Source organism: Hylobates moloch, unplaced genomic scaffold (assembly GCF_009828535.3).
Source record: "Hylobates moloch isolate HMO894 unplaced genomic scaffold, HMol_V3 SCAFFOLD_6, whole genome shotgun sequence".
Taxonomy (NCBI): domain Eukaryota; kingdom Metazoa; phylum Chordata; class Mammalia; order Primates; family Hylobatidae; genus Hylobates; species Hylobates moloch.
The window spans coordinates 78,819,135-78,831,714 of NW_026652281.1; the positions used below are offsets into that span (position 1 = coordinate 78,819,135).

The window sequence follows — 12,580 nt, forward strand, 5'->3', positions numbered from 1 at the left end:
CCTCCTGGCGTCCATCTTCCCTTCTTCCAGAACGGCACGCTGACTGCATTCTGGAGAATGACCTCTACCCCAGGGATATGGTCCTGGAAGGTCTGTACATCAGCTCCTCCCTGGACCGACATCTTGAGGGCGTGTCGGGAGGAGCTCAGACAGGTTGGAGCCGACCCTCTGTGGCAGCAGCACCCGCCGTGACAGTATTGTCTTGACATCCACGCCCTTATTCCAAGGTCTGCCATTCTAGACTGGTCCTGCCTTCCTGTCATTTCTGCAATCCACCTCATACGTTTCCAAAAAACCCCTCTTCAGGTGAGGCTGGCAGGGGCTGGCACTAGCTGAACACACTGGGCTTACCAATGGGTGTGTGTCTGCCCACTGACGAAGGGCTGGGCTGGGTCCCCGGCTGCCTCGCTGATGGGAAGGTGGGCTTGAGGGCTCAGGAGCCCAGACCTGATTCTGGGAGGGTGAGCCTCCCACCAGCAGGGGTCATTGGTTCACTGAGCCTTGGATGCCTGCTCTACCCTGGGTTTATGGAGGTGAACAAAGTGGGATGTTCCTGCCTGCAGCGGGGGAGGCCAGCCACTAATTCAGTGTCCAAGTTCACTCCCCGCTGCCCCGAGGCTATTGAAGATGCAATCGCACCTTCACTTTGCTTAGGGAAAGGCCCCTGCTCCCTCAGCCACGTGGCCTGAGAGGGACGGCCCCGCCCCTCTCTCCGAGGTGGGTCTGATTTTCCACTACCAGCCGGATCATCCCATCCCCACCTCGAAGGTGTCCACGTGGGAGCTGTGGGCCATGAGGATGCTTGCAAGGCTGTGGGAGCCGCTGAGTGACAGCCACCCTCTTCCTCCTGATCCCGGGCATGATGCGTGAGGCCCAGAGGCATGGCAGCTATTATGCTACCATGAAGAAAGCAGCTGGATTTCTGGGAAACCACCTCGTAGGCCCCGAGCATGCAGCCAGCCCAGTGAAAGCACAGTAGACACAGAAATATGGCTGTGTGGTGACCTTGCTGGAGCCCCTAGACCAGGCATCTCCTCAAGACCCCTGTGGCCAAGTCCTTCCTTGTTTCAGCCAGTCTGAGTTGGCTTTTCTGTCATGACTGAAGCATCCTGACTGATGCTGGGGTTCAAGAGAGGGATGAAGATGGGGACTTAACAAGTGTGAGGATGGAGGAAGTGCAGGGAGCCAGGGGCTGACCAGTGCCAGAGGGCGAGCAGGTGCTAGCCAGGATACAAAGCCGGACACCAGAGGGGAGGGCATGCAGGCCCAAGGCACTCTGTACAGAGGCTCCAGAGCTGACGAAGGAAGCACTGCACCCTGAGCAGTGGTGGGGGGAGGCGGTGGCAGACGAGCAGGGGCCTCACCAGGGGTCACAGCCCTGCTGCAGCAGTGGGGGCATCCAGGGGTCTTCTGCAGGGAGCGCGGAGGCAGAGTGTGGGCCGGGGCTGGCGCTCAGCCTAAGGCAGCAGTGGCAGGGCTGGAAGGCTATTGGCAGCTGGGCTGGACAGGCTCTGGTGACAGTGGGATGCAGGAGGGTCAGGGAGAGGAAGCATTGAGGCTGACTCCTGGTCCCAGCTGGGGCAGCTGGATGGCAGGGCTACTGGGCACCCACAGGGAGCAGAGGGTCCAGGGAGGGAGAGCACATGTCCCACCCAAACGCCCAGCCTCAGCCCATTCAGGCCAGTGGCACCTTGGACCAGGGGAGAGTCCAGACTGGGGAGCTGGGGAGGCCAAGGCTCACACATTCAGGTTCAAGCCAGCCCAGTCCTGCTGGGACAGCTAGCCACAGCTGGGACTGGAGGCAAGGCTGCCCTGGGCAAGGACAGTGAGCTGTCCTGAGCCGTTGCTGGGGGCTCTTGCTGGCTTCACCTGCTGGAGCCCAAACCCAGGGGGTCTGAGTGACGACCGAACTCCAGGAAAGGCAAGGCCACGACACGGAGCCTCACACACGGGTTCGAGAACACAGACGGGCTGCAGCAACTTCCCAGGACGGTTTATTCCAAAGCTGTGGACAGTGGACATTAAGACGAAAGAGGTGACTCTCGTGGAACCTGAAACATGGACGCCTCTCTTCAAGAAGGGCTGCGACGATCAGGCCACTCAAGGCAGCCAGCCCCTCAGCAGGGCACGATGGCTAATGCTGCCTGGACCGCAGGGACTTTTTGTTCGATTTCGAGATACCAGACTCCCTCTCCTTCTCAGGGTCGAAGACTTCTGTAGACAGAAAAGGCAGGAAAGACACAGTGAATGGAGGGGCTGGCAGCACAGGGGCACCAGCTCAAGCCAGCAGCTACATCTCCTGTGCCAAGGACTGTCCTAGGTCTACACCATCCTTCACTGCTAACCCTCCCCAGCCCGTGAGGAAGGCAGAGTTAGCCCCAATTCAGAGGAACAAACTGAGGGAGCTGTGGACATGGCTTTCACGTGCCCCTCCTGAGAGGGCTGCCAGAGAAAGAGCCTTGTCTAGACAAAATGCTCATACACGTTGGAATTTCTGCTGGGTTCTAGAAAGTCCTCTGGCACGGTGCACGTAGCTCAGCCTTTACTTCCTGCAGTGGCGGGTTCTAGGATTCAAGCTGCTAACGCAGACCCCCACACACCCTGGAGCCCTTCAGGGCCCTGTCTCCAAGGGCTTCCCCAGCGCCAGGCCCTGCGTCCTGCTGGCCCAGCCCCTCCCATGAGCACCTCAGGGCCCACGCACCTGGGATCTCATGGGGCCAGTAGTCGTTGCAGTGGGGGCAGTGCGGTTCAGCATTCGACTGGAAGTACTTGGCCACGCAGGGTAAGTGCATCCTGATCCCACAGGTTTCGCAGCTTTGACCCTGAAACAGGAAAGGCCAATGACGGCGGAGCTGGTGCACACCTCCCGTGTTCTGCAAACCTCTGGGGGAGCCACAAGGAAAATGGGCAGCAGGCGGCATCGTGTTATCTTCCGGGCCCCAGATTAATACTGAAAATAATCCCAAACGCCTTAGTGCACTGGAGTCTTTTGTTTGCTTGCTTGTTTGTTGCAGTGGGTTTTACTAAACAATCCTGAACACATGAACGCAGTGACAGAAGCCGAGGGCTCCCAAACTCCTGCACTCAGATCCTGCAGGTGGCGTGTGGACAGCCACAGCTTTTCAGAAGCTTATTTGCTAATGTGGATCAACAGCTTTCAAAAAAAAAAGTGCACTTTGTCCCAGAAACTCCGCCCAAGGAAATAATCACCAGGTGCCCAAGAATACACGTGTATGAGGCCCATGAAAGCAATTGCAATTACAAACAGCTACAGCTGCAAAACGACAGAAACGGAAAGACACATCAATGTCCACGCTGGTTCAGTGGTTGCAAAGCCTTGCAAACCGACATAAGACCACTCCGGAAAGCAGCAATCGACAGACACTCACTACAAAACTGCCAAGATAATGCAGGTTGCACAGAACACTCAGCCTTCCTGAGAAAAATAAAGTAAGCGAGGGCCCTTGGACCCCAACAGCAGAACCAGGGAGGAGGGAGGCAGTGCGTCCCTGCGGGGCACAGCAGGGAGGAGTCCTCTGACACGTCCTGGGAGATGGCCTCCGCCAGCTCTTGTGGGAGGATGCGCCGGCAGTGCGGGAGGGCTGGGCCCAGAGCCAGGATTCCGGGAAGTACCTGTGCAGAGCCCTGGGAGCCAAGGGCCCAGCAATGAGCTCCGGTGCCCTGCCCCACGGGTACCTGGATGAGGAGGCTGTGACAGATATTGCAGATCTTCACCGCGTCGGGGTACGTCTCCCGGATGTATTGCTCCATCTCCAGGATGGCCCGGCCGTGCAGGGTGAACTCCCCTTCCTTCTGCAGGGACACACAGGAGGTGGCCACCCTCAGCCAGGCCCTCTCCCCATTCAGCACCTCTCTTCCCTCTGTGATCCCACAGCCCAGTGCTCAGGAAGACACAATGGTCTAGGCAGCTTTTCACCAACCCCAGCCAATGGGCATCCGCCACATCCCCCGGCAGAGCCTCAGCAAGGGAAACTGAGGCAAAGACCCAAAAGACATGGAGGCGTTGCTCCCTGACACTCGCCTTTTCTCAACATCTGCTGTGCCTTCAGACCTGACTGCTCTGTCTGCACAGCAGCCCTGAGGGAGGCAGTCACAGCCCTCCTGCAGATGAGGACGCTGAGGCCCACAAGGGGGTCAGTCTCCCCAGGGCGCAAACCCAAGCACCCACTGCTGCCATCCGCCACCCATCCCACTCCCGAAAAGCAGCATCCCTGGTGCCTCCCAGCACTTCTGCCTCCAACTGCAGTAGGGACCCTCAGAGATCACTTCCGGCCACATCACTTTACAGATGGAGCTGGAGAGGGCAGACAGGCCCCATCACACTGTGGGCAGTGGAGCCTCCAACGGAAGCCAGGCCTCCTGGTTCCCATGCCAGGGTGCGGTCCACCCATCATGCATCCTGAAACCCCTGGGAGAGCCTGGAAGCACATGAACAATGCAGCGCCCCAGGCCAACCCTACTGCCAGGTCGCAGGAGAGAGGCAGCACTGAGGGAGACCCAAGGGAGGCAAATGACACGGGACCCAGGACACAGACCCATGCAGTCTGATTCGTTTCTCCACAGTCAGCTCATGCATCGGATATGAAGCACACCAGGAGATGACGTCACTGATGCCTGCGAGTCACCCGAGTGCTCAACTGCCTTTTCTGTTATTTTCTAATTTTTACAAGCCAGAGCTGTCACTCCCATTTCTTTTCTTCTTTTTTTTTTTTTGAGACAGAGTTTTGCTCGTTGCCCAGGGTGGAATGCAATGGCACGATCGTGGCTCATGCAACTTCTGCGTCCCAGGTTCAAGCAATTCTCCTGCCTCAGCCTCCCAAGTAGCTGGGATTACAGCCACCACGCCTGGTTAATTTTGTATTTTTAGTAGAGATGGGGTTTCGCCATGTTAGCCAGGCTGGTCTTGAACTCCCGACCTCAGGTGATCCGCCCACCTCGGCCTTCCAAAGTGCTGGGATTGCAGGCATAAGCCACCACACCCGGCCCACTCCCGTTTCTGACAGGTAGAGCCCCCCACCCCATTCCCGCCTCCATCCTCACAGTGCAGTGTGGAGGGGGTGTGCTTGCGTAACTTGGGCTTGCAGTGCGATCACTCTGGAACACCAGTAGAGGGGCTGGGTGAGCACAGGAAGGAAGGCAGGGCAGAAGTGTGGGGATGGGGCAGGGACAGCTGCTGCGGGAGCAGTGGAGGGAGGCCAGGGCACCAGGCGCTTGTGCCCTGCACCGCAGCTGTTGCTGGTGCACAGGGGCTTTGTGTCATCCAAGTGCTGTGGGCAATGGGAGGATGTGACCAGCCCCCAGGCTGGTCCTGTGGTTGTTACCTTCCCCAAAGCCCCCAAATCCATCATGGCACGCCACCTCTCCGGCCCCCACCCTCTTCCACCCTCCCCTCCAGATCCATCACGGCACCCCACCTCCCTGGCCCCCACCCTCTTCCACCCTCCCCTCCAGATCCATCATGGCACCCCACATCCCTGACCACCGCCCTCTTCCACCCTCCCCTCCAGATCCATCATGGCAACCCACCTCCCTGGCCTCCACCCTCTTCCACCCTCCCCTGCTCCTGCTGCTCTCTGAGCCCACTCTCCTCCAGCAATGCGCTCGCTATAAAACAAGCCTGACCCTGTCACTCCCACCTCACCCCCACCCCAGGGCTTCCCACCACCCTTAGGTCCAAGAGCCAAGCCCCGAATGCACGTATCTCCTGGGCTGCCCTCGTCTGCTCGCCTCAGCAATCTTTGTGCTCAGACGGCCCTGGCCTTAGCTTCTTGAGCGCACCCGCTGGTCACAGGGCCACTGCCGGGCTGATGATCCTCCCACCCCAGGCTCCAGGCAACTCCCACACAGCCTTCAGCTCAAGTGTCACTTCCTCAGCAGCTGAGGGCCGGTTCCTCTGGGACAGCTGTCATAAAGCCATGTTTCCTTTCCATCTGTACCTGGACTGCAGTGAGATGACCGTCTCACTGATCTTGGGCTCCCCCTCCAGACCATAGCCCCATGGGAGTGGCCACCAGCTCTGGTTTTGCTCAGTCCTGTGTCCACAGCACCTGCTGTGGGGCCCAGCACTTGGCAGGCCCGTGACAAACGCCCACGGGAAGATGAAGTAGACCTTGCACTGATCCCAAAGCAATGCCTGACACTGAGCAAGTTCAAGCTCAGACTGAGGCAGGAGCTGCATTTATTTTTTATTTATTCATTTGTTTTTGAGACAGAGTTTCGCTCTTGGTGCCCAGGCTAGATCATGCAATGGCACGATCTCAGCTCACTGCAACCTCCGCCTCCAGGGTTCAAGCGATTCTTCTGCCTCAGCCTCCCAAGTAGCTGGGATTACAGGTGCCCACCACCACACCCAGCTAATTTTTTTATATTTTTAGTAGAGACAGGGTTTCATCATGTCGGCCAGGCTGGTCTCAAACTCCTGACTTCAAGTGATCTACCCGCCTTGGCCTCCCAAAGTGCTGGAATTACAGGTTTGAGCCACTGCACCCAGCCAAGCTGCATTTACTGAACACCTACTATGTGCCTGAAACTGCACCCAAGGCTCGCCATTCATGACCCACTCAGTCCTCTGCGGGCCCATCAGGGGAGGGGTAGGAGGGGTGCCCTAGCCCTCAAAGAAGATGACAGCCCAGGTGATCTCCCAGGCACCTCGCCACACTTGGAAGTCAGGACCTCATGTAGGCAGCAGTCCTGGGGTGTATGGAGGTGCGCCCATCAGCAGACGCCCAGCTCCCATGAGCCACGCTTGCTCTCAGAGGCCTCCCCGCTGACCCCAACCACCTACCACCCCTAGGCCTTCTCCTGGACCGGCAGCTGCCTCAGCACCTCCATGCCAGGCCAGTCTCACACAGGACCGGCTGTCCAGGAGTGATGTGTCCTTGGGGTGACATGCCCACCTGGAAGGGCCTTGTCAGTGGGCCCCTGGCTATTTCTGTGGGAAGCCCTATGTCTGAGAGGCCAAGGATCAGACGCTGACGTGTGGTCTCTCTGATCGAGGTGCTGCCCTAGGAAGACCTGTCCTGGGTAAGTAAGCACCCGCCCCGGTTCTCAGCGGTTCCTCCAGAGTGCCGCAGACCTCAGCGCAACCCTTACCAGGCCATGTAGGTCAGAGAGCACTGGACCCTCGCAGAAAACACCTGGAGCTGGCAGTGTCCCCATCCTGCAGATGAGGAAACAGTCTCTGCAACGAGAAGCTGCTCGCCACAGGAGGCGGAGGAACCTGGAGGAGTCTCACCACACAGCCCCTGCCACATTAGCTTTGTTCCTTCGTCCTCCTGAGGGCCCCAGCAGACCAGGCAGTCAACAAGAAGCCTCTCTAGGGCAACAGCCCAGGGCCAGTGCTGAGGGCCCCCTGCTACTTCTGCAGCCCTCCTGCAGGCAGCTCCCGGATCCTCTGTCCACCCTCCCTCGAGCTCAGAGGCGCCCTGCAGAAGGTGGTGCCAGCACTGCCACCGAACTGAGAAAGGCACACAGTACAAGCGCCTGCAGCCATAGCTCACCCCCCCAGACTCCAGGGCGGGGTCTCTCCTATCCACCACCGCCCTCTCCAGACACCAAGGGCAGACAAAAGGGCAAGTCAAACCATAAAGTTGGGGGCACGCCCTGCAAGCCATGCACAATGGTGGCGGCGTGTGCTAGGCACGGTGCTCTTGGGTGCAAAGCAGGGTGCAAAGTGTTGTCAACTGGGATGCTGGGGCACTCGGCTCTAGGGTCTGGGATAACAGGTGACTTTGGTGGGTTTCCTTATGCATCTCGACATGTTCTAATCCTGTAATGAGCGGGTATTTCCTGTAACATTTTTTATAAGTTTTAAACTCTGTTCCTCTGCAACCTCATCCACCTGTCCAGTCATCCATTCAGCAAGCATATATTGAGCACCTGAGGTGCCAGGCACTACATTCTGCAATGGGGACCAGCCATAAAGAGGTCATAACCCCTACCCTTAAAAAACTTGGCCTGTGGCCGGGCACGGTGGCTCACGCCTGTAATCCCAGCACTTTGGGAGGCTGAGGCAGGCGGATCACCTGAGGTCAGGAGTTCGAGAAGAGCCTGGTCAACATGGAGAAACCCCGTCTCTACTAAAAATAGAAAAATTAGCCGGGCGTGGTGGCGCATGCTTGTGATCCCAGCTACTTGGGAGGCGGAGGCAGGAGAATCGCTTGAACCCGGGAGGTTGAGGTTGCGGTGAGCCAAGATTGCACCACTGCACTCCAGCCTGGGCAACAAGAGCAAAACTCCGTCTTAAAAAAAAACAAAAACAAAAACAAAAAAAACTTGGCCTGAAGAGGGGCTGCACCACAAGTGAGAATGGTCAGTTGTAACCTGAGTAGCCCTAGAACATTCCCTAGTGCCAAATACAGCCCAGAGGGCAAGAACAACTGTGACAAAGCCACTGATGGGAGCTGCAGTCCCCAAACTGGGGCCTGAACTCGGCCCTGCCACTCTCAGGGTGTCCGATGTCATCCAGACCCCTGAGCTGTCAGCTAAAAACTAAGCTATGGAGCCACTGCAGGGCAGCAGGCAGTCTCCGAGACATGACATATGGGAACGTGCCTAACAGATCCTGCACTCACCAGGAGCTCCCAGCCCTGCCCTCATCCCGTGACCTCTCCACCCTTTCTTCCCATCATGTACCCCAGGAACTGAATTCGGGTCAGGTTCCTGGGACAGGCCCACCCTAAATAGAAATCAGTAACTCAGAACACAAACTTCCCCAGCCCAGACGCGAACCTTCCTGAAAAGGAAGCGGAGAATCGCTGCAGCCACAAGCAGCAGCCTCTGGCCACGAGTCCGACCACCAAGTGAGGAAGCGGGGACCCGGCGTGAGCGCGTCCTCAACACACACGGACACGAGCACCTGGGAGGCACAGCTGTGGTCAACTCAGCAAACACTGAGCTGTTGAAAACAGGGGTGCCTTTTGTGGAAAAAGAACTGAAACATTTGTTCTCCATTCAGCAGGACTAGACGTGGGGGTGGGGGCAACATCTAGAAACTGGAGCTGCAGTGGGGCCTGTCCCAGATGTCACAGCTCCTTTCCTGAAGCAGGTCTGTGCCTCTTCTAAGCACTGGCCCCGAGGAACTCACTGCTGACAAAAACAACAGTGGTAACGTCGCCAATTCCTCTGCCGCCTCCCCCGCGAGCCAGCCAGCCCAGCACCGAGCACATTACTGTGAGGTCCCACTCCTGCTCCTGACACACCCAGCCCCGAAGGGGAAACCATGACTCCCCTCTTACAGGGAACATGAGGTCACCCAGCTCAGGGTTCAGACCTGGGTTAGATGTTAGAGACACACTCTCAGCCACGGAACTGCCCTGCCTTGCAGTCTGTGGGCTAGAGGCTAGATCCTGGGGCCCAAATCCCTGGGTGCAGCTCCTGGCTCTGCCATTCTGGCTGTGGCATCCTGAACACATCACCTGGGTGAATGGGGAGTGGGAGGCAGGAGGAGTGAGGCCCAAGTCCTCCCCACGGGGTCACTGCTGGAATGCATGAAAGCAGATAAGGGATCCAAGAAGGCCGGGCTCCACAGACATCAGTTGGCTACAAGTACGATTTTGGAGAAAAAACTGTTGAAAAAGTGAACCAGGCTGGGAAAACCATGAGACAGTACCTCAATCAGCCACTTGTTTTGGACAAACTTCTGCAGCACCTGCTCCGCTTCCTTCTTCCTCATCTTCTTGCCTTTAAGTTGATCAACCAGGTTCAAAATGTTTGTGGAAGACGCAAAGCCAGTTTCTGAGTCAATAATCAGTTCCAGCTGGAAGAAAGAGCAGGTATCATGCTCATCTATTAAAATGGCAAAAATAACTTTTAAATGCTAATACCAAGTCTGGCAGGGGTGCAGTAAAACCACTCAGATCACAGGCAGAACTGTACACTAGCATGGTATTCTGGGAAAACAATTTAATATGCATCAAGAGCCAGGACTGTGCTCAGTTCTTTTGACTCAGAGGTCACTTCTATAACATCCTCCCAAATAAATCATCTTAATGTCCCCAAATCAAAAAGGGTCGCCTTGCCTCACAGCTGGCCTCAGAGGCAGTGAGAGACACGGCAGGCAGGAACCGCTGGGGAAGACAGGTTCCTGCACACGCAGGTGTGTGCTCAGCTCAGCACCTGCTCCTCAACCTTGGTGGCTAATAATCCCCAGAAGAAGATCTAAAAGGAATGATTCCAATGCCTGGTTCTCAGAGATTTGGATTCGACAGATCGCGAGTGCGGCTGAAATGTCTGAATCATGTTTCACCTCTGCAGTTATTATCATTGCATCTAGGCCTGAGAACCACTGTTAGCCATGTGTTTGACCAGAGGGCTGAGCAAATAGCTCTGAAGCCTAGTAGAGCAGTGCCTCTCAAATGTGCACGTGCAAATGATATTCGGACTCAGCAGTCTAGAGCGGGGACTGGGACCGGGCCTTTCTAACAAGCTCCCGGGTGATGCTGCTGCTGCTGCCTTTCCGAGATGGCACTTGGAGCAGCCAAGCAGGAATGCCTGTTACTACCAGTGAAGCCCTGCTCTTGCCCATCCAGTTGGGGCTCACACCTGGCCCAGCACCTCCTTCCCAGGCAGCCATGGGGACCCCCTGGCAGCTGTGAGTTCCAGATGGGTAGACAGTGACATCTCCCTGCAAAGCATTTTCTCAGACAGCAATGGTGGCCCATGTTCCCCCAGTGATCCTTGAAGACTGCAGTTGCCACTTCTAACGACAGAGACAGAACTTTCCCATAAGAAGTCCAGCCAATGGGCGATGGGGATTACTCTACTTACAGCCTTTCTAAACAAATCCAGTTCATTCTCTGCAAAATCTGTAGCCATTTTGGAAATTGAAGTTGTAGCAAGATTCACCTAAGAAATAAGTCAGCACGACAGTCAGGCTGTGCTCTTCGCATGTTGGTTAACATGTCGCTGGCTCTCCCTCCCTCCCCTCCTCCATCTCTGGCCAGTCACTGAGCTCCTGTATCCAGGCACTGCGGGCCACAGGGATGGATCTGTAACCAGGCGTATATTACAGACTTTATTCTTTAGCTCAGTCAACACGCTGGACCCTCACAAATTTCAGAACTCCAAAGGGTGTGCAGTATTTTCCAAACTCAGATAAATTTGGGAGATTTGTCTGCACGTTAATGGAGCTTCAAATGCAAAAAAAGCACTGAGAAGTCCGATAGCAAGGAAATCTGCCTTGCCATGTCTGACCAGCATTTCCACAGTTCTTTGACTGTGCAATGTTTTTTTCCAGGGAATTGAGTTTGGGAAACCCTGGACTACAGTGCCCCTTTCTGAGTGTGAGCCTGGCTGGGAGCAGCCAGATGTCCTCTGACTAGCCGAGGTGTCTCCTAGCCAGGGATGGGGCATGTCGGCTTCCCACTCCTGTATTTCACCCTGGCTGTATTTCACTCCTGGCTCTGCCATTCTGGCTGTGGCATCCTGAACACTTCATGTGGGTGAATGGGGAGTCGGCGGCAGGAGAGGTGAGGCCCAAGTCCCTACCCGTGAGAGTAAATCTGAAAACCACTGAAGGCCCCACATGGGTTGCAATCCTTGACACTCCTACATACTGTTTCTTTTCATAGCTCCTATGTCTTATTCTAAACAAAAAACCATTTTCTCCCTTTATTCCTAATATTCTATACATTTGGAGTGACTTCTTTGCAAAGAACTGTCCAAAAGAGAAATTAAACCAAAGCAAACACAGGCTGCCTGGGCCCTGTTCCAGCTCCTCAAAAATGCCACTAGAGGGCTCTGCCGGGCACTCACCAAGGCATAAATGGGTCTCCCATCATCTTCCGTGACTCCTCTCTTTATCTCAATATACAAGGACTCCAAGACACTGTTAATGTTGTTGATGAAGTCCTCCAACTTATCTACAGTGGCATTGCCTGGAAATAAACAGACCAAAAAAAGGGGGGGTGAGTGGGGGCCTCATCAAAAAAAACGTAGCTTGCTTGAATCATTCCATCCCATCTCAACACAGGGGACAGCAACCCCAGACACGGGCGGAGGCTGCAGCCTCTTGGGTGAACGCCAATGCCGCGTGGCTTCTTTCTTCCTGGAGTACTTGGAAGACAAACAGACAACAGATGGAGGGCGTTGTGAGGCAGGAGGGCCGGGGAGATGCTATCTGCAACCACGGAGGCTGCCACGGGCTTCCTGTCTTTGCTCGCTGCCTCCTGATGAGAGTCCCGATCAGCACCTTCAGCGCATCACTCAATGATGTGCTCAGAGCCTGCATGAGCTCCCACTGCACACACATCCCATCCCATCTCAGCCCTTCTACCTCGTCCCCAGTGCCCCGCGAGAGGCCTCTGTCCCTGTACGTCCCCACATGTCTTAGGTGGAGCTTTATTCCTTTCTCTTTTTATTCAATGTCCGGTTATCCTCACTTACATGCCAGGCTTGTGCTGGGTCCTGGGCTGGAACAGTAAGAATAATAACAAACGGGGTGAGAAGGGTGGCTTGCAGCGAGCCCTCAGCATGGAGAGGCCCTGTCCTGGGCACCTTTTGTCATCATGAATCCACCCTCCAGCAGCTCTCTGGGCACAGTGGAAGAGGCTGAGACGCA

General features: G+C 56.0%; 1 protein-coding gene across 2 annotated transcripts in view; it reads right to left on the reverse strand.

Moving 5' to 3' along the window:
- Positions 1-1,972: 1,972 nt before the first annotated feature.
- The window catches only part of NSMCE1 (NSE1 homolog, SMC5-SMC6 complex component), a 43,152-nt gene continuing 32,544 nt past the window's right edge, over positions 1,973-12,580 (reverse strand). For both annotated transcript variants that reach the window (XM_032157173.2, XM_058440844.1), the window contains exons 3-8: positions 11,776-11,897; positions 10,789-10,866; positions 9,632-9,778; positions 3,697-3,813; positions 2,702-2,822; positions 1,973-2,214 (exon numbers count right to left, since the gene is read on the reverse strand). In XM_032157173.2, the coding sequence (XP_032013064.1) occupies positions 2,135-2,214; positions 2,702-2,822; positions 3,697-3,813; positions 9,632-9,778; positions 10,789-10,866; positions 11,776-11,897 (665 nt within the window). In that variant the 3' untranslated portion in view covers positions 1,973-2,134. The remainder of the gene's footprint in view (positions 2,215-2,701; positions 2,823-3,696; positions 3,814-9,631; positions 9,779-10,788; positions 10,867-11,775; positions 11,898-12,580) is intronic.